Source organism: Hyaena hyaena, unplaced genomic scaffold (genome assembly GCF_003009895.1).
Source record: "Hyaena hyaena isolate Hyena2069 unplaced genomic scaffold, ASM300989v1 scaffold_11, whole genome shotgun sequence".
Classification (NCBI taxonomy): Eukaryota; Metazoa; Chordata; class Mammalia; order Carnivora; family Hyaenidae; genus Hyaena; species Hyaena hyaena.
The window spans coordinates 3,755,501-3,777,030 of NW_024080643.1; the positions used below are offsets into that span (position 1 = coordinate 3,755,501).

General features: G+C 42.0%; 2 protein-coding genes across 6 annotated transcripts in view; one reads left to right on the plus strand and one right to left on the minus strand.

Annotated features, from left to right (window-relative positions):
* CDK8 (cyclin dependent kinase 8) overlaps positions 1-13,941 on the minus strand; it is a 123,805-nt gene extending 109,864 nt beyond the window's left edge. For all 5 annotated transcript variants that reach the window (XR_005532247.1, XM_039255079.1, XM_039255071.1 and 2 more), the window contains exon 1: positions 13,296-13,941. Coding sequence is in view for 4 of the 5 variants with exons in the window: in XM_039255079.1 (XP_039111010.1) it covers positions 13,296-13,423 (128 nt within the window). In the remaining variant the exon portion in view is untranslated. The remainder of the gene's footprint in view (positions 1-13,295) is intronic.
* Positions 13,427-17,414, plus strand: LOC120247269 (translation initiation factor IF-2-like). Its single transcript, XM_039255121.1, has 2 exons — positions 13,427-14,279; positions 15,911-17,414. The coding sequence occupies exons 1-2, from the start codon at positions 13,560-13,562 to the stop codon at positions 15,929-15,931; spliced, it is 741 nt and encodes a 246-aa protein (XP_039111052.1). The 5' UTR covers positions 13,427-13,559; the 3' UTR covers positions 15,932-17,414.
* The last annotated feature ends 4,116 nt before the right edge of the window (positions 17,415-21,530 follow it).

The window sequence follows — 21,530 nt, forward strand, 5'->3', positions numbered from 1 at the left end:
CTATTCCTACTTCTTCCTTTCAGAGTTTTGTTTTTGGAGTTTTGATGTGAGTAAAATTGGTGTGACCTGTTTAGAGGACATAAGATCGGCCCACAGAAGAGCCTTAAGCCCAGGCTTCTTTTAAGATTTATTTCTGGGAAACTGACCTGCGCTTCACCAGTCCTGCAGTAATGTACCAGGGTCGTTATCAGTAACTTGTGCTTGGGCAGAATGACCAGTTTCTAGAACTGAGAGATACCAGGACACGACAATAAAAATCCCGGTAGATACAGCAAGGGAGCTTCTCTTACTTCATGAAAACTTTACTCTTCACCAGTGGTATCAGCCACAGCAAACAGCCGTGCGGGGGACCTGGGGACCTCTGCCTCCATCTGAGACAATGTTGTGTGCAAAGACAGATGTAACGGACACTTACTGCAGTGCTTTTTAGAAGCACATATAAGTGAAAAGAACATAAAGGCTCTTCAACGGGACCAGTATACTACATTATATCCATAAAAAAGATTGATAAGTTGATGAATTGCGATTTGGGTGCAGGTACTGATGACCAAAAATTGTGAACCAAAGCAAGGCACGGACTTATATATATAATACCATACAATTTGTGTTTAAAGATAATGACATACAGACCTTTCTAACTAATTCTGACACATAACCTAGCAGCCATTAAAGAAATAAGTGACAAACGTAACTTCATAAAAACAAGAGCTGCACACGAAAAATACTATAAACAAAGTCAAAAGACGTTTGTTTCCAAAAACTGAGAAGCATATACAAGAAAGCAACCAGCGGACAGCTCTGGGGAAAAGGACCTGAGTGGCTGCTTATGTGAAAACACATAAAGTTTACATTTCTTCAGTATATTTACATTTTTTTCATATAGGTGTATTATTATCTGCTCAACGTGAATAAAGTATTACAACAAATTTTAAAGTCTATCCATACATTTATATGCTTCTGTATGCATACACACAAGGAGTTGCTGACAATGATTATTCTAAAGAGGGAGCCTTAGGGGCACCTGGGTTGCTCAGTTGGTTAAGCGTCTGACTTCGGCTCAGGTCATGATCTCACGGTTCATGGGTTCGAGCCCCGCGTCGGGCTCTGTGCTGACAGCTCAGAGTCTGGAGCCTGCTTCTGATTCTGTGTCTCCCTCCCTCTCTGACCCTCCCCTGCTCACGCGCTCTCTCTCTCTCTCTCTCTCTCAGAAATAAATAAAACACTAAAAATTTTTATAAAAAAAATAAAGAGGGAGACTTATATGTACTGTTTGAATTTTTTATCATGAGGATATATCAATTTTACAACCCAATCTTATTTTATAAGAAAAATATGCAATAAACTATTTGTTTAAAAAAAATGTAACCCATATAATAAAAAAAAACATTTTTATAATTAAAAAAATGAGCACTGGGTGTTATGTGGAAACTAATTTGACAATAAACTATTTGTAAAAAAAAAGTAACCCATATAATCAAAAAATAAATAAAAACATTTTTATAATTAAAAAAAAAGAAAGAAAAATATAGTTGTTGAAAGTACATAACCTTTGACCCTGAAGTTCCATTTCAAGGACTTAGGAGAACTGCAGACATATTTTCTAGGAGGTCACTTGTGAACTGTAATGGCTAAAATTTGGAGACTACTTACATTTCTTCTGTTGCTAGAGAACGGATTCACTAGACACGTATTTACATACACACGTATGATGTGATGACTGCAATGATTAAAACTGAAGATTTAAAACTGTATTTACTGACAGGAAAAGATGCATAATATTCTTGAATGGAAAAAAATGTGAGATCATAGTAGATTCCATTAATCTCTACCTACATTCATAGCGTTATGTGGAAAGATGATAAATAGTAACTGTCTCCAGTAGCAGTTAGGGCTTTTAGTTTCTGCATATAGTTCTGGACTATGAATTTTCTACAACAAACCTATAATTGTAGAGAATTATAATTCTTTTATAATCAGAGGTAAAAATCTATTTCATTATTTAAAAAAAAAGAACTACTTTGAATTATCATGGAATGAACGAACAAACAGCAAGCTAGCATCTACAATTTTAGCTTCAATAATACAGCCAATGTGGAGCCAAAGATGGAAGTCAACTCTTTCACTGCTTGGCCCTGAGTGATCAGGCTACCCATAAAAGTACCACAAAATATTTTGGATAAAACCTACAAAGTGAGTTATAATTTCAGCACTAGAGTCCAAAAATCTTCCACTGAATTTTTCTTTTGTTTAAAATGTTTAACTTAGGGGCGCCTGGGTGGCTCAGTCGGTTAAGGGTCTGACTCTTGATTTTGGCCCAGGTCACAGTCTCACGGTTCGTGGGTTCAAGTTCTGTGTCAGGCTCCGCGTTGATGGTGTGGATGGAGCCTGCTTGGGAATCTCTCTCCCTCTCTCTCTCCTCCTTCCCTGCTTGCTCTCGCTGTCTCCCTCTCAAAATAAATAAACATTAAAATAATTAAAAACAAATAAATAAAATAAATTACTTAGCCCAAATACTTCCTTATCTCCCTTGCCCTCTGTGTGGCATATGGTACACCTATCACTCCTTCTGAAAACACTCTTTCCTCGGTTGGTATGATTTTACCTACCAGGCCCCAGTTTTTCTCCAAGTTGCCATGTACAGTCAATAAGTTACACACCACATGACTGCTGGTGCGCAGTGGGAATGACCCTGAGCTTTCTCCTCCTCCTTGGGGCTCAACTTGTTGGCCTCCTGGATGGACATCTGTTTCTCTACATTCTGTCCCAGGACCTCTTCTTACTCTACACTTTCCCTAGGCAATTTCAAAATCACTCGAAGCTATTACTTCAAGTCCCTGGTAACTCCCAGATCCAGCTTGAGCACTACACTCATGTTATCTGCCTAATGGTCATTTCTTCTTAGATGTTCAACAGGTACATGAACTTCAATACACCAAAACTCAATCCATTACTTCAATACACCAAAACTTCGCCATTAACTTGCTCCTCTTTCTGTCTTGGCTATGTGAGTGCTAATATTTTGCTGCTCATGCCAGAAGCCTAGACCTTATCCATGGTTCTACTTACTTTTTCCGCTCACATTCAATGAATCAACAGGTCCCATCAATTGTTCCCATCCCCTCTGTCACTCCCTAATTCAAGCCTCCAGCGTCCCTCACCTGGACTGCTATTACTCCATCTTCCTAACCCCAGTTCCCTGTAGCTAGACTATTCTGAATATGTTGTCAAGCAATCTTTTTAAGTGATTGTTACCTATTTAAAATACTACAAATGGTCCCCATTGTCTTCAGAATCAAGTTAAGAAGTTCACGGCCTGATTTCCAAGACTCCACTTACCTCTCCAACTTAATGTTTTATACCTCTCACCCCACCGGTTACTACTCTCTACGATCTGGTATTGCAAGTCTTCCAATTCCCTCACCATACTATCTTTTCTTCGTATCTCTATAAATGCTACTTGCTGGTGGTTCCAAAGGGTCCTGGAGAGAGCTTTAGCATTCCCTCCTACAACATAACAGAAAAGCTCCCGAAATAACTTCACATAAATGATTTAAGTCAAAATTTGTACTAAACATCATACAGCCCCTACCATACTCCCTTTTCCACCAAATAGGACTCCTTCCTTTATAAATTCTGGAACCAGATGCTACCCCTCTAGCCTGCACTGTAACTCCCCAACCTTCACTCACTCTTAGTTACTGCCCATTCATTCAGGTAACTTCTAATTATCTTTCAAGTCACAACTGAAATACCATCCTTGAACCCCCAAGAGCAGATCAGGTACCCCATGGCAATCTATACATTTTCCCTATTGCAGCCCTATCCCACTATGTTATAATTACCTTTTTACCTGCCCGCATCCCTGAAAAGTCTGTAAGTTCACTAAGGACTTGGACCCTGGCCCGTTCACTGCTGAATCACCAATATCAGGCACAAAACCTGACAGATCAGAGACATTCAGCAAATAGGTACCGAATAAATTAAAAACATAAATTTACCAAAAACAAAACACTACAGCTAAAGAGAAACTATAATGAAATCTCAAATATTTAAATGATTTGATTTTACATCTAAAAGAATCTTCAATGTTAGGTCAACATTAGAAAACACATTACGAGTATGTTTTACTTTACACATTTTCTTGGAAACTGTGTATACACTGAATTTTTTGCAAACTGAGCCATGTGGTAAATACACCAAGAGAGCTTATGTACTTAAAGAGTTTTCATAAAGTGAAAAAAACTCCAAATAAATCTATTCTACATGAACTCAAATTTTCACATTTGGCTCTCCTCAAAACAGAAACCTTACAAAAATGATTTTTCAATACTCAGCTCTGCTTTCCCCAGAAATACGACTTGGTTAGCATAACACCACTGATGGACAAATTTTAGGTTTTTTAAATCCCTTCAGTTCTCTAGACAACCTCTAAATTCGGGTGTCTAGCAACATGTACAGCGGTCCTTGAGTCACATGTAAAGAATTCATGTCCTTAGGATGATTATTTGTTGGAATTCATGAGCTATAATAAAGCCATAAATTTTAGAGAGCTGTCTAGAGATGAGTAACTGAGTTACCTTGAGTAGTAGTAGCCTAAACAATTTATTCACATAACAAAAATAAACTTCAAATATCAAACCATCACAGAACATCTCGATCTAAACAAAAATGTCAATCTGGTTCAGAGACTAATTATATCTTTCTTAAATTTAGAAATATAGGTTTGATCTCCCATTTAAACTCATTTATTTACAAGGTATGTTTCAGAAAGGAAGCTTTATTCTTTGTTGTGGTTCAATTTTTCAAATATCTGGGACCTGTATTTGGCTCAGCTGATCAACATAGTTTGCCCTGTCTTTGCCTTTTAGTTTTGTTCAATTTTGTTCCCGATATTAATGTAGCCGGCCCATCAAACTTTGCTTCTCTGAGTATTTTCACAAGATGCTGCTTTCCTAGTCTCCTATACTATGCTCGTTTTTAATTTCAGCAAATTTAAAAGGAAGACTTTCAAATCTGAATTTCATGTACACCAAAAATAAAAAAGTATTAAGTACCTGTCAACATTTGGCAATGTGCCAGAACTGAGGGGAACACAATTACTGCCCTAGAGGAAATCTATAATATCTAACCCATAAACATTCACCAGAAAGACCCAAAGGACATATAAACATTAACCACATATACTCTGAAGCAGTTACACAATACATCTATGAAGGACTAAATATGTTTTGTGGAGTGATTAGTGAAGAGGGAATTACTGGAGTTGTAGGTTAAGACAAAGTAGTTAGAATTTCTGAAGCTAAATGTTAGAACCTACTTCAGTTGGGGGAAAAAAATTTTCCAGCACAAGGTGCTGCCTGAGGCAAAGGTCACAATGGTGGTCTGATTTGATGGAGGAGCGGTTTTACTCATTTGCACTTCAGAGTCAGCGCAATGGACTGGAGTGTGAGCACTCTTGGTCTCACCGTCAGCTGTCACCGTCAGCTGTCACTGTCAGGTGTCACAAACAAACAACAAAGATCTTGGTCCTAAACCAAAGTCAAGGTAAAGCCACTCAAATGTGGTTCTCAACTGCTTTGAAAAAGTTTGGCAGTTTCTCAAAAAGCTCAACATGCAGTTACCATGCCCGGCTGTGTGCCCAAGGGGACTGAGAACAAATATCCCACGTGACAACGCACACGTGAGCAGCATTATTCATAATAACCAAAGAGTAGAAAGAACACAAATGTCCACCAACTGATGAATGGATAAACAAACTGTGGTATATCCACAGAATGCAATATTATTCATAAAAAGGAACGAGATACTGATATACACACAAGAAAGATGAATCTTAAAAACATTATGCTTGGGGCGCCTGGGTGGCTCAGTCGGTTGAGTGCCTGACTGGCTCACATCATGATCTCACAGTTCCTGAGTTCGAGCTCCGCATCAGGCTCTGTGCTGACAGCTCAGATTTTGGATTCTGTGTCTCCCTCTCTCTCTGCCCCTCCCCCTACTCATGTTCTGTCTCTCTCTTTCTCTCAAAAATAGATAAACATTTTTTAAAAATTTAAAAAACACATTATGCTAACTAAGAGACAAAAAAGGCCACACACTATGTGATTCCATTTGTATGAAATGGCCAGGACAGGCAAATCCACAGAGAAAGAAAGTAGATTAGTGGTTGCCAGGAGCTGGGAAGATGGGGGACATGGAGTAATGGCCAACTGATATGGGGTTTCTTTTTGGGGTAATAAAAATGTTCTGGAATTAGACAGGGGTAATGATTGTACAGCCTTGGGAACATACTAACAAGCAGTGGATTGTACACTTTAAAAGGGTAAATGTCACGGTATGTAATATATCTCAATTTTGAAGACAGGGTTCTCGGCCTGTTGTCTGCCATCACGCATCTGAAGGACACGACGTAACTCCGTCAGGAAAGGCAGCCTGCTACAGCAGGGACTGTTCTGTGACTCTAACGACGACCATACTAAAGAATCTTGAGAATCATGCCACTAAAGGGTCTTCAAGGATTATGATCAAAATAATGGCTAAAAGTCACTTTTCAGTCACAACATCAAGAACTGCCTTGAGGTAACAAGAAATACCTAAAGACAAAAAATATCTTTTTTTAAAATATTTTTTATTTATTTCTAGGAGAGAGAGAGACAGCTGAGCAGGGGAGGGCCAGAGAGAGAGGGAGATACAGACTCTGAAATTGGCTCCAGGCTCTGAGCTGGCAGTCAGCACAGAGCCCGACGCGGAGCTCGAACCCACGAACCGCGAGATCATGACCTAAGTGAAAGTCAGACGCTTAAACGACTAAGCCACCCAGGCACCCCTAAAGACAAAAAATATCTTAGTAGTTTCTAAGTAACAAAGAGAGGACCAAGGCCTAACTAAGCTGGTGTGAAGGAAAGGATTTACAAACTGCTCTGAAGAAGGAAAGGACAGTAGGATTTTCATTCTCTAGCAGCAGCTAAGAATAGAAAAAGAATAAGGAGACCATGAGGATCAGATTCAACAATAAAAGGCACTACAGGAAAGAGGACAGCAGCCATAGGAGATAATATCTATTTATCAATACTGACTGGCATACACAGTTCCCAACTTATATACGGACCACGTTTCAAATGTTGGTAAATCATAATTCTGAACACATTTGCCAAGAGAAATAATTTTTTAAAAAGCAGGTAAAAATGGGGCTCCTGGGTGGCTCAGTCGGTTAGGCGTCCGACTTCAGCTCGGGTCATGATCTCATGGTTCGTGCGTTCAAGTCCTGCTTCAAGACAGCTCAGAGCCTGGAGCCTGCTTCACATTCTATGTCTCTCTCTCTCTGACCCTCCCCTACTCACGCTGTCTCTCTCTCTCTCTGAAATAAATAAAACATTAAAAAAAATAAAAATAAAAAAAATAAAAAGTAGGTAAATTTGCAAAATGGCCTATGATAATGTATCTGTCATTATTTCTGTTTTCCTAGCTGAAATCCAGTATGCTGGACCCCATCCCCACCTCCCATCTCTTCCCACATCAGATTCCAACAACAGAAATTCTCCCTCTGGAAATCTGTTGCCACCACCATCTTGCAGTGTGGAAAATTCTGGCTCCCTACTCCTCATGCAGGTGAGGCCAAAGTAGAATCGTCTGCTATCAAGAGCTGTAATCAAAATGGAGCTCTGCCATGGCAGTTTTACATACAAGAGACAAATTTGTAAGTCAGACACTGAATTTCAGAGGCTGCTTGTGCTCTGATTCAGCAACATTCTTGTGATGGAAAACCGCCACACAGAGAATTAAGGTGTTCACTGCGAAATACCAGAAACCTCATCGTGTCCAGTGGGTGCGACGGACCGTCAGTATGCATGTACGTAGTAGGACACACAGCAGGGGCCTCAACGACAAAAACGGTGTGGGGAGGGAAGACAGGAGAAGAAAAGATTCAAACCCACGAAATCTGCTGGGCTCTGTAAGAACACAGTAAAAAAAGCACCGCTCCTTCTCCTAGCCCTCTTAAAACACCCCTTCTGATGACGTCTTCCCCATCTTTTAAGAGTCTAACAAAATGTTGCCATTTTTGAGAGGCTTTCCTTGAAAACCCTCAACAGTTGGCAGTTCCTATCTCTGTGCTCCAATAGCACCGTGTATTATTACAGTGCTTATTAAACTGCTACAGTGTGTTTACATGGCTTCCCCAGTAGACACTTCCTCAAATAATGGAATACTTTATTCATCTTTGTATTCCCAATACTTTGGACAGTGGTTGGCACATAAAAGGTCTAATAGATATTAGTTAATGGATGACCGTATGGATTTCTTCAAATATTGAAAGAAACAGAAAAAGCAAAAATCAAATGAACAAACCCCAAGTGAATTAATCTGCCAGTCTTGCTCTAAGAAAATGGGATTTAAGCGTGAAACTTCAGAGTGGCCTTGCCAGTATATCTGAATGCACTGAACATCCAAGGGAGATAAATTCAAGTGTCCCTTTCCAGCACATTTTTTAAAAGTTTTAAGGAATATTCCTTACTGGGCACGCAGAATCCTCAGCAATGGGTATATATGTTGTATTTGACATCTAAAGAAATATTTAAGTTAAGCTGAACATAGATACAGGGTTCAGCGACATTCAGAAGAAAAACGATTAGATTCCTTCAGGGGAAATAAAGGGTTCTACCACGTTCTGATCATAATTAAGGAATTAAAACTGAGTTAAAGCCGCAATGCAGACTGAATCAGAAAGGTCCTTTGTGCCAGCCGCCAAATGAATGGTTCGCAGGAGGGGGGGGCAAGCACGGTCCATCAATCCCAACATCTTAAGACACAGAGATAAGGGGCGCTACGGCGGGGTAAGGCCGGTAACGTGGCTGGCAGGTCCCTGGAAGTTAACCTCACTTCTTTTAGGCAGTTGGTGAGAACCTACACTGAAGCATGAGGCCATGAAACAAAGAAGTGTACCACTGTCTAAAGTAAAATTCGTTTTAGCGGCTGTTTACCTAACCTTGCAAAAGTATTACACTGTATTATTCATGATTTATTTCCTCAAATCAAACACTGGAAAAGACCTTAAAAATTATCAACTCAAACCCTCTAATCTTACAAAGAAGAAAACCAAGGTCTGCAACGGGCAAGTGACTTGCCCAAGGTCATACTGGTATAATCAGAAGCAGAGTCTGAGTTCAAACTCAGTATTTGTCTCCCCAACTTAAGAATTTCTTACGCTAGATGAAGATCTTTGTTTCCCCCTCCACACACATATGGATGTGTGTGTACATATGTGTGTATGTGTATAGATACACTGACATATCTACATAAACACTTGTTGCACCTGAAAAACCCAGGGCTGTTCAGAAATGCATTAAAAAAGCATACCAGTTAATTGAGTTAATTGAAAAAGACTAATCCCGCGGTGCCTGGGTGGCTCAGTCGTTAAGTGTCTGACTTCTGCTCGGGTCATGATCTCCTAGTTTATGAGTTCGAGCTCCGCGTCGGGCTCTTGGGCTGAGCACTCAGAGCCTGGAGCCTGTCTTGGATTCTGCGTCTCCATCTCTCTCTCTCCCCCTCCCCGACTCACGCTCTTCTCTCTCTCCCTCAAAAATAAATACACATTTAAAAATTTAAAGAAAAAAAGAAAACAGAAGACTAGTCCTGTGATAGGTAAGACATTCATGTTTTTTGAAAGACCCACTAAAACACCAAATCTCCACATTCAGGTTTATATTTATCTTAATACATAAGTTTTAGGAAACAGCGGTTAAGAGCACGTGCTCTAGAATAAGAGGACCTTTTGTAATCTCCTAATTGCAGCTCTGACATTTAATTAGTCATATAAGCATGAACAAATTTACTTAACCTAACAGCTTAACTTTTCTTACAGTGTCCTCACCTGTGAAACTGAAAAACAGAACTGACTCGATATGGCACTTTGTGAGGATTAAATATATGATGAATGTAAAGGGCTTTGCCCAGGACTTGGTTTACTCATTAATTTAGCTATTATCATTATTACTGCCTCCTAATTTCTGGGTTCCCTACAAAAGTACCCCAACAAAAGTCTTCTGTATATTTCTCTCTCTCACAAACACACACACAATCCCAATTATACATAATCCATTCTTTTGAACACAGAGTGCAGCACATTAAGAACCCTGTTCAAGAAAACTGCTTTTGTTTTTTTTTTTTTTTTTTGGAGATCAAACTCTTACCTCAAATTGATTTTTAAATGCCAAAAATGTCCAGTCCCTGTAATAAGAGTTTAGAATTTAAAAACACAGACTGTTTGGTCTTCTCACACTTTTCCATTCTTTCGAACAAAATGAGTTTGGCTGCCTAAATTGTACAAAGAGGAAACGCAACTGACTCAGAGAGAAAAACGAATCTCCCTGCTTCCTACTGAGCACCCTTTTGGTGTTCAGACACAAAGGACACTATCTCATGTATGGTGACAGTGAGAGCAAATTATTTCCAAGATTTATTGTGCATTTATATTTTAACTCTATTAGAGTCTGAAATTAACCCAATTATAAAAGGCCCTTTTCCCATATATATATATATATATATATATAATCATGCCTCAAATAAAGTATTTCCTCCTTCCCCACATTCCTTAAAATGCAGAGTTTATCGTAAGTGTGGCATACTAGGAGAGTATTAATAATTCTTTAAGCCAAAGAAATGACCTTATGAGCTGTTTTATTTCCTAAAACTTAATAATTTAAGAAGCTAACGCCATGTGTTCACATTCTATGATGCTTGCTGCAAGACTGAAACGATTCATTCACATGTGTTCCTCTTCTAGTCAAATAGGTCTAAACAAAACCCACTTCACCGTACATCTCGGGATTCTCTTTGAAGGTGTTCTTGCCTGGGTTCCTAGAGTACTCTGAAATTTCAGTTACAGAGTGTATAATTTAATTTGAAAGTAAATCAATACTAGAAACAAATTATTTCGTCATCATCTTTTTACAAAAGATTAAACAGCCACAAATTTTATTTCACCAGGGCTAAAATGCGTTAAATTACATTTCACTGACATAAGATCAAAAGAACCTCATAAATACAATGCTGTATTTCACCCGAGTGACGTTATGAGAAGCCAAACCAAAAATATTCCCTCTGGAAAACAAAAACTGTCTTAAGTAACCTTAAAACTCTCTTGACATTTGATCTTTTTAAAAATTTCTGAAAGTTCATCCTATAAACAAAATCATTAAAGACTGCTGGAAAACAAGCCCAAAGAATGATCAGGTTATTTTTTTTTTCAAAAATGCAGGTTATTTTTTTTCCAAAAGTACATCCAAAATGTACTTTTCAGCTATCACAAAAGCTCTAAGAAATGTTTAGATACTGTACACGTAGCTATTTTTAAATTGTATTAATTCTTCTAAAATTATCTTTAGCCTAAATCAAAACCTAACTATGAGATATAAAATGTGGTTAAAAGTACCTCCTGCCACTAAACAATATCATAGTTTTTAAATAAAATATAAAACTAAGGTTAATAATTATATTTTATTAGCTTAAATCAGTAATTTATGAAAGTAGAACTGGCTTCTCTCAGAGAGATTAAACATAATGTAAAGTCACCAGAATTTTATAAAGCAGATGACAGACTGGTCAAATGTACTACTATGTGTAATCTCATGGGACTGGGAATTTTCTGAATATGCCCCAAATTACATAATGTTGGGGGAAAGAGAGATGGTTTAAGGCTTCTAAAAATACTACAGGAGAAAGATCATTTTTAAAGTATAGTATTAAAATAATACTTTGATGAAAAACATAAGCAGAGTCAACAGTAGGAATCTCCGGATGCAGATTTCTCAAATGTCACCAGATTATCCCTTCCACTAAGAAGTACTTTTAAATACATGCAGCACACAAAGTATCAAGTTTTCAAATCCCTCCCTTTTCCAGATACCTGTACTGCTTTAACTGCTGCATCTAAGCACTGAAATGCACATGCCAAATTAATTAGAATCACTATCTTCCTCTAAGAGTCCCTTTTAAGTTATTTTAGAAAGATACCTCAGGAAAGCTAAGAAAAATGTTTAATAAACATACACTTCCTTTTCCAATATCCAGAATATTAAAGTATTTATAAATATGGCTCCCCCCAACCTCAGCTTTATGAACGGTTCCATTTTTTTCAGGGCTAATATAGTTCTCAATATACCCTCTTACCTAATTTGGGAAAGAAAAAAAGAAAGCAATTCTTTTAAACACGTTAAAACAGCCGCAGCTAACAAATTAACAGTGATATTCAAGTAGAGCTACTCTGTTTCTACTGCAATCTAGAGATTATATAATAAACTCTGACATGATCTTTCCCGCAATTTTCTACAGTGTCAAAGGCAACAGACAACATCCACGTAACGTTTTTACAAGAGGGAGACAAGGAGTTAATGAACTAGATTCCCCCTCAACTAAGAATCGCCTTCTCTTTTGTCAATATTACACGACATTCATCTACTGACAAAGGAAAAATGAACACTTCACTTGCCTGTTTAAGAAACTAAATTGGGAGCATTACCAGCCACGGACTTAATTAAGTTATTTCTAGGGGGAAATATTTAAAGCAAAGGGGCTATTTACAGTTTATTGCCCAACAGCTAAATTTGGGGGGAACAGGCCTGAACACGAGAGCCCCTCTTAGCCCCTTGCCTTTTTCCCCACCACCCAACCTGCACCAAACCCCCATTGTTCTATGTAAAACTCACAGGTTAATGGCATCGAAATAACAATTGCTGCGTTTAGGTTACCCACGATCACCGTGAAGAACTCTTCAGCATCCCATTTCCTCGCTGCTTCGCTTTCTCCCAAATAAAATCCCAATTTGGCAATAAATCAATCACAAACTGGTGGAGGAAAGGATCGCAGCCTCCCTTCCAGACTGATGGATGTCACTCCAGAGGCGGGTAAGGAAATCCCCCCAGAAGGTTCCCATAATAAACCGAACCCCCCCCCCGAAAATCATTTAAACTGACGTTTTACTACGATTTTTTTTTTTTAAGTCCGGACCCCAAACCCTCGAAAAGTCCACAGCCCACGGAGCGGAGGCCCCCGAAGTAGATAGAGCGCACAGGCGGGGCTGCGCGCGGGGCTGGGTCCCAGGCCGGGCGGGCAGGGCCGGAGTCGGGCGTCGCGGCAGGGGAGCCGCCCGCGCCCCGCGCCCCGCGCCCCGCGCCCCGCGCCCCGCGCCCCGCGCCCCGCGCCCCGCGCCCCGCGCCCCGCGCCCCGCGCCCCTGCGCGCTACCTGCCGCGGCCTGGGGAGCGCCGCCCCGCCGGACCCCGGCGCCCACGCGCACACTCACCCATCCTTCCTCTTGGCTTTGTAGACGTGACCGTAAGTGCCTCGGCCAACTTTGCAGCCCTCGTATTCAAACAGGTCCTCGACCCGCTCCCGCTCGCTGCTCAGCTTCACTTTAAAGTCATAGTCCATTGTCACAGCCTCCGGGGCCGGGGAGCTGGGGCGGGGGGCCGGGGGGACAGGGGTGGGGACCGGGGAGGCGCCGGCAGCCGCAGCCCCCGGGAACCCGCCCGCGCTACGCCCGGCGGCCGCAGCACCAGCCCGACCGATGCGGCAAGAGCAGGAGGCCCCGCGAGAGCGCCGGGGACATCCAGGGGGGCGGCGGGGCAGGGGCCGGCCGAGGGGGTGGGGGGCCGGGGAGGTTCCCCCGGGCGGGGGAGCGCGGAGGGACGCGGGCGGGGGGTGGGGAGCGGCGTCTCTGCCCTTGTCCCCGCGGGCTCCCGGGGCGCCGGCTCCGCCGCCCTCTCCTGCCGCGCGTTCTGCCCCCGCTGCGGGGAGCGGCGGGGCGGCCGCGGCGGGCTCTCCCCCTCTTACACTCGCACTCACGCCTCGCCCTCTCGCTCACACACGCTCACACTCACTCACTCACTCTCTCTCCCATACACTCAAACAGAAAGGCAGCGCCGCACAACAGCCGGTACCTCCTCAGAGAGAGGAGGAGGGAGGGAGCCCGCGGAACACGGCCACAGCTGTCGCAAAAACGTCGCGAAGGCTCGGGCTGCCTCCGGGCCTCCCTGCGGCCGGCTCCGCGGCGCCCGGCCGGCCCCGCCGGGGCCCGCACCTCGAGGACTCGGGGGAGGAAGCAGGGTGGCCGCGGCCCGAAGCTGCCGCCCGACGCACCACGTGGATTGTCCTGACGGCGGCCAGCGAGCCAGACTACAATGCCCAGAATGCACAGGCCGTCGCCGTTGCCGCCCCTTCTACGGCTCCACCCCCCGCAGCGGTCGTGCGGGAGCGTTGCATCATGGGATTCGTAGTCCAACGAGAGGTGAGTTTCAGTCGCTTAGAGGGAATTTCTTTTCCTTTTTCTTTTTTCTTTTCTCTCTCTCTCTCTCTCTTTTTTTTTTTTTTTTTTTTACAGCAATATCGCTAGAGTGTGATTTGGACCGTAAACTTAGCCAGAGAAATGTATGTGCGAGGGACGCTGGTTTGCGATTGGAATCACATTTTGCGCCACTTCCGAACTCCAGATGTTAAAGGGCATTATCAGTATCGGAAACAGTCTATATATTTGCAAACAGCTCATAGACTTGGTGTCTTCCTGTCGTTCCCAATCTGATAAGGGCTGCACAACGACATCAACATATTGCCCCGCATTACAAGCATCAGTAAAAAATGAGTCAATGACGAGTGGCCATGCTGTTCCTGAATAGTTTTACTAGTGAGAAAGTGCATGCTTCCTTCCCATGCATTTAGAGGGGACATTATGTTGAGTGTGGCCTTCTGCACCTCTGCCTGTAAGAACAGCACAGTTTAGCCGTGATTACAACAATGGATCTAGATGCATTGAACTAATGTGTTGATAATTTTAAGGTAGGTAAGTTGCCAGCTGAAAGAGTCCCAATATCTTGATAACAGTCTCTCATTTTCTCCAATCTTCTTGTTTAGATGTGTACTTTTATTTTTTATTAATTGTAGATTTGTGTTTATTTTACATTTTCCAGTTGCTACAATTTCCACTAAAGCTTCCCACTCTCCAAAGGGCATATAATCTCCCACATTCAAACCCCCATAACCCTTTTTTTTTCTCACCTTTCTTGTGGTAGTCATCAAATTATGTTTTATTTTTCTTTTGCTATATTATAAATCCCTATGGGAAGTCATATTTGCATCTTCCATTAATACCTAGTAACATGCTTTGAGTATGGTGTGCAGTAAACTTTTGTTGAATTAATGAGTAGCCATGTTTATGTTAAAAATATCCATGTACAAGGACGCCTGGGTGGCTCAGTCAGTTGAGCATCTGACTTTGCCTCAGGTCATGACCTCATGGCTGTGGGTTTGAGCCCTGCATTGGGCTCTGTGCTGACAACTCAGAGCCTGGAGCCTCCTTTGGATTCTGTGTGTGTGCGCCCCTCTATCTCTGCCCCTCCTCTGCTCACACTCTATCTCTCTCTGTGTCTCAAAAAATAAATGAATGAACGAATGAACCAATGAATGAAATAAAACATTTTTTAAAAAGTTTTTTAAAATCCACGTATACATGATGGCAGTGATACTGTTTTATGAAAAATCCTCAGAGAAGCTCTTCTCTTACTTAAATTTCTTTGGAGAAAATTGTGACTTCACTACCAGTTAAATTGAAGTTGTTTTTACATATCATTTAATGTTTAAGTACACTAACTGGTTAGGTGAGCCTAGGTTTGCATCCTGCTCAGCTGTTTATTAGTGGTGTGCCCTTGAATCATCAGTCTCTTTCTCTGTGAAATGGAGCTATAAAAGGCCCTAACTTAGAGGATGTTACATGTTCTATTCCATGATATAAATTGGGTGGTTCCCAGCAAGACTGTTCCTTTGCAGAGTTAAAGAATTAAATGTTTTTCCCGGATACGGATTTAGAATAGAGTCTTCCAGAAAAAATAGATTTGTATCTCTTGAGGGATGTGCCTTTTTGTCCAGGTATTGACTCATCGATCTTGAGAAACCAAACCACGACAATGAAGGAAGCATGGGATTGGACTTGGCTCTACGCTGTGGGTGCCCCCACCCATCTCCTGCATCGATTGCTTTCATACGCTTGTCCAAACACTGACGGTCCCAGACTTCTTAAAATGTACTTCTGACAACTGTTTTGACTCGATCCACCCTATGGATGAAGAGACTGAATTTTTTTTAAATAAAAATTGTATAGTTTTAAGATGTACAACACAGTGAAATGATTACTGTAGTCAAGCTCATTGACAGCATTCTTACTATCAGTAATCGTGCAGCGGAAAAGGAAGCCAGCTTGGGACTCGAGCAGAGAAAGGCCTGCTTCTCTCTCCAAAGCTAGGGTGAAAGTTAGGGGTCCAGACTGAACTCCAGGTTGGAAGAAGATGGTGATGTGAGGTAAGCAGACCCCCTGAAGGCAGCATCAGGCTGGAGAGCTAAGGAAGAGACAGACACTAGTGCCTTTTTTGGGGAGGTTGGCTAATGTGTTAGGAGCAGTAACATCTAATATCCAGTTTTAGGTTTTTCCTTTCTATGTGGTATTTCCCTTCTATTATCACCAGTCTATCCAGCCAGGCCTTACTCCCGTCCGTGCTTGGAGGAAAGGAAAGGGCAGCGGCCTGAGACTCCATTATGAAAAATAGGAAGTGACCAAAGCAATGAGCTAGGAAGAACCTGGCACATGTTAGGATTCCAGAAACTTGTAAGAATACAATCTGTTTTTAGAATGGATTTCTTGTGGATCAAAGGATGAGGGTTCGTACTTAATTGTCACTTAACTGAATTGAACATATCAAGAGCATGGAGCTGTTGTTTCCATTTCATTTTCAATTTCAGGTTACACTGATATCACACGTCTCCAGACTGTCACTGGAGGTCATGATGTAGCAGAGTCTATGACCTTCATTGGTCCATGTTCCAAACAATGTGCAAATAATGCTCATGCTTTCCATAAATGTGGTTTTATTTACATCCTAAATTTAACATCTCTTGTCTTAACACGTCTCCCCCCTACACCAGCCCCACATTTCAGCTGCCTCCTGTTCAGCCTGGGGGGATATTCTGCTGTCATCTCAAACTTAAAATGTCTGAAAATGATCATACTGTGCCCTGAACCTCCCAACTGCAGTGAACATCAATGCCAGTAGACAGACATTCTGTTGTGTTACTGCCAATGCTACGAGTTCAGGCCTTCATTAGCTGCACATTGTCCTTGGTACTGATGCCAAATGTGCCTTTGTCTGGCCTGTTCTCAAAGGCTGGATGCTTCCTCATACCATCTCTGACCTCTGCAGCCCTACCCATCCTCCAAGGCACAGCTTAGTCATGAAACTTTCCCTGGTCCTTACACCTGAAAATAACCTTTTGTTGTCATTGTTGTTTGGGTTCGGTTTGGTTTTTGTTTTGTCTTTCCGTCAACTCCTGCCCTACCCCTGGCACCATTATACTCTATTTGTAACTCGGGTAGAAACACCACAGCAACTTTGTATTTTAATCATTTATGTACTTAAAAAATCTGTCCTTTAATAAACACCTTAATGACTCACTCTCTGACTTATTCATCTCTGTGTCTCCTAAAGTGCCTGGAACATAATTTGCATAATGGTATTTAATTAGAATGTGTTTTATTGGATTGATTTCTCTAAAGGTTCAAATGGACCTTACTGTGGGGGAGGGGCAGTCATTTTAAAACATTTGATATCTTGCCTCAGTCTTACCTCTGACCGCGTATTTTTTTTTGTAGTGTGCAAAAGAATTTAGTGCTATGTGTATCATGATGTATTAATAGAAAAGCTCAAGTGAGTCTTCTTGGAACTGATCACTTCTAGTCTCTACAACTTTTAATTGTTTTCTCACTTAATATTAAAGTGCGCTTCAAACAGAAAATATCCAACGTTCCATTCTGCAGGTGGAACGTTCATCATCTTTATCATCGAGAGCACATATTAAATATCTACAGTCGAGTCGTGTTAGACACAAGAAAGAACAAGGTAGATCAATCAACACTCTAGCCTTTCAAAATTTTTCAAAGAAAATATTAATGCAAAATTTCTCAATTAACTCTATACACATCCCGAATATAAAACCTGGAAACAACCAGAACCAAAAATCACTTTCAAAAATAACTTCCTTTCTCCCCTGCATCATGTGAATGTCATTTGTTCCTATAGACTCATCTCCACACGCCTGGAAATGTGACCACTACCAGTTGCTGAGTTTTGTATCAGACATCTGTCATTAGAGAAGAACTGACTGTGTTTCTCAACTCCAGTTCTAAAAATCACAGCTTGGGGCCCATCCTAGACCAATGAAGTGTTACCCCTGGGGGCAGTATCATATAAGAATATGAGAGCTCCTTCATTCAGAGGGCTGAAGAAGAAGGGAGTGGAGAGCTCACAGGAGAAGGGAGAAAGCTCTGAGTTCCAGGAAGTATAGAAAGCAAAGCAATGTGATGGAGAGTAAGCCCAGAGGAGATTACTTCAGATTAGGTGGATGGTCAAGGGTTCTCTGAAGTGATGCTTAAGTGAGACCTGAATGATGAGGAGAAAAACCTGCTAGGATGAGATCCAGGTAGTTCAGGTGGATGGACGGTGTACAGCAAGTGCAAAGGCTTTAAGCTGGGAAAGAAGTCGTATGTGAAAGGAATGTCATGAGTGAGGGTGTGGGGCATTGTGTGAAGATGAAGGCAAAGAGGCAAAGAGGTAGGCAGGGACCAGATCATACAGGGCCTCTTAAGACCATAGACAGGGGCCTGGATTTTATTTTTAGGGCAGTAGAAAGCCACTGGAAAGTTGTAAGGAAGGGAGTGGCCAGATGTGATCTATACTTTAAAAAGAATATCTGGGCTGCTATGTTTAACAATGGATTCCAGGAGCCGAGATTGAAGGACAGACAAGTAGGTAGGGGAGGTGCTGCTCAGTTGGATGGGAAGTAAGGAAAAGCAAGGAATCAAGGTGACTCCTGAAGATCATGCCAGTTACTGAGATGGGAAAGACTTTGAGAGGCATAAGTTTAGGCTAAAGCAAGACACAAGACCGGCCCAGACTCAAAGAGTGGGCAAGTAGCCTCCACTTCTCAGTAGTAGGAAGCATTAAATATTGTGGCCATGCTTGGCAGTTCTTTCTTTTATCGATATGTATGAATCTGGGGATTTGGTGAAAGTTGAAGCAGTTCCTTTTCAAATAGCTTTGGTTTTCTCGAGAAGGCACAGGAAAAGGGTGCCCCTGTGAGTGAGGTGACCTGAGTGGAGGGTGAAAGCAGCGGTATCTGTTCATGTCTAAAAAGACTACAGGTTTAACACAAGCTTTGGGCGGAATGGGAGAGAGGCTGGCAGGGACTTCTAGCCAATGTCACGGGTCCATTTGCAGGCGCAGCCATGCATTTATATCAATATCCATCTGCCCTGTTGTGAGATTTTCATCACCAGCACTCAACAGCCCAGGTGGAGGCCTGGCAAAGACAGATGTTAGATTCATCCAGGGTTAGAGCCTCGCCAGCTGGGTTTAATGAAAAGAAGATGAGGCGACAGAGGTTGGAATTATTGGCAATAGAGTAGTTAAAATGACAGACCATGACATTTAAGCTGGGGAAGGAGGAAGATGAGAACAGGATTTCTCCTTTTATAGCCTCGCCCTAGCGTGAAAATTTTTAACTTAATTTTTTGTCGGATAATCTAAAAACTAAATACCCTCATTCCTTGCTTCTTTAATATACATGTATAGTAGCTAGATCAGACAGCTGAAGTAATAGGAATACCAGATTAAAAATGATTTCTTCTTTCTTAGCTAATAGATTCCTATTACGGTTATTGATAAGGGCAGCCCAAACTGAAAATCTCCCACATTTGTTGATGATGAATTCTGCTCTTATGTTCTATAAGCATTAAGGAAATGTTACCTCTTCAAAACGATAAACAGTATCATACTCTGGTCCTTGTTTCTTCTCTCTGGTCCTTGTTTCTTCTCTCGGACCCCTTTCCTCTTGGAATAAGCATATTACTTCCTGTTTTTCAGTTCAAAATGCATTTTGCTACACAACAGTGTAGCAAGTAACCTAAAGGAACACAGTTTGATTTTATGTTCAGTTTTTCAAGGCTTAAATCACAGTTCTGGCTTCTCACTCCAATATGCTTCCCCCTTTAGCTGGCTGGACTGCTACTCAGGCCCAATCACCAGAAAAGCCAAGTTTTTCCGGCTGGTTCCTGTACAGACATGATCTCCTGTGAACTGCATAGCTCCCTTTCTCACACGTAAGCGTGGTGAGGTCACCTCTGCCACCACTTGATACCTGACACCCAAGGCTATTCGTTTCCCTGCAACTTCACGCTCAGAACCTCTGGCACTTTTTCTCTGCTGGTAGCCCGTCCCCTTACCAGCCAAGGTCAAGTTCGTCAGATACTGTCCTGCTTGCTCAAAAACTCTACATCCTTTGTAAATCTTAAAATGTTGTTTTATTCACATCATTCTTGTGTTCAAAAATCAAAGACCCTGTGCCGCCTTGCATTGCCTACAGCGTGAAGTTCAAACTCCTTCACCTCATATTCCAGACTCTGTGTTTGCTTTTGCCTCACTTACGAAAATGCTTGAAGGCAGCTTGCGATAGAAAAGTTAGAATGAGATTAAAATAACTAGCTCCACGCAGCTAAAATTTCTACAAGCTGAGCTCTATTGAATCTCCAGCGGAGCTCTCTAGTCAGTTCCTCAGAAGCTGCTTCCTGGCCAATTTAAAACAGTAGTTCTCGGGGGCGCCTGGGTGGCTCAGTCGGTTAAGTGTCCAACTTGGGCTCAGGTCATGATCTCACAGTCCGTGGGTTCGAGCCCCGCGTCGGCCTCTGTGCTGACAGCTCGGAGCCTGGAGCCTGCTTCAGATTCTGTGTCTCCCTCTCTCTCTGACCCTCCCCTGCTCATGCTGTCTCTCTCTCTCTCTCTCTCAAAAATAAATAAAACATTAAAAAAAAACAACAACAGTAGTTCTCAGCCTTGGGTGGCCGCTGGAAATACCTGAGGAGTCTCCCCAGCAATTCTGATGTAATTGATCTGGGCTACAGCTGGGCATTGGGACTTTTAAAGCTCCCTGGTGATTCTAATGAGCGTTCAAGGTTGAGAACCACCACATTAGAATAGTTTATTGATTCTCCCTAAAACATTCATCATTCTACTCCTTTCCTCATCAACACCCCCCCGCTTTGTTTTCTTTACTTGTCTAACTAAACCCTACCCGCTCTGTGAGATCCAACTCAGGTACCACTGGCATCTTTCCTTGACACCCAAAGCCAATACACTCCTAGCAAGTACCTTGTTTACACTTACTTGGCATTTAGCATGTACTTCTTTTTGTGTATTTTTCCTGTGTGTTCAGAAGAATTCAGAGGTGTAAAAGGACAGGACTGCTTTTGATCCCTAGGACATGGCACAATGCCTTTTATACTGATACCATCGTGTGTTTTATGGGAAGTGGTGATGATGATGTTGCCGTGGCAGATGCCAAGTCAAGCAGATAACCATCTCCTTTCAGAGCACTGACTTCGGGCTGCATGTGGGGCTACCTGTAGGCTCCTGGAGCCCACCTTGCTTTCACATGCAAAGCTGAA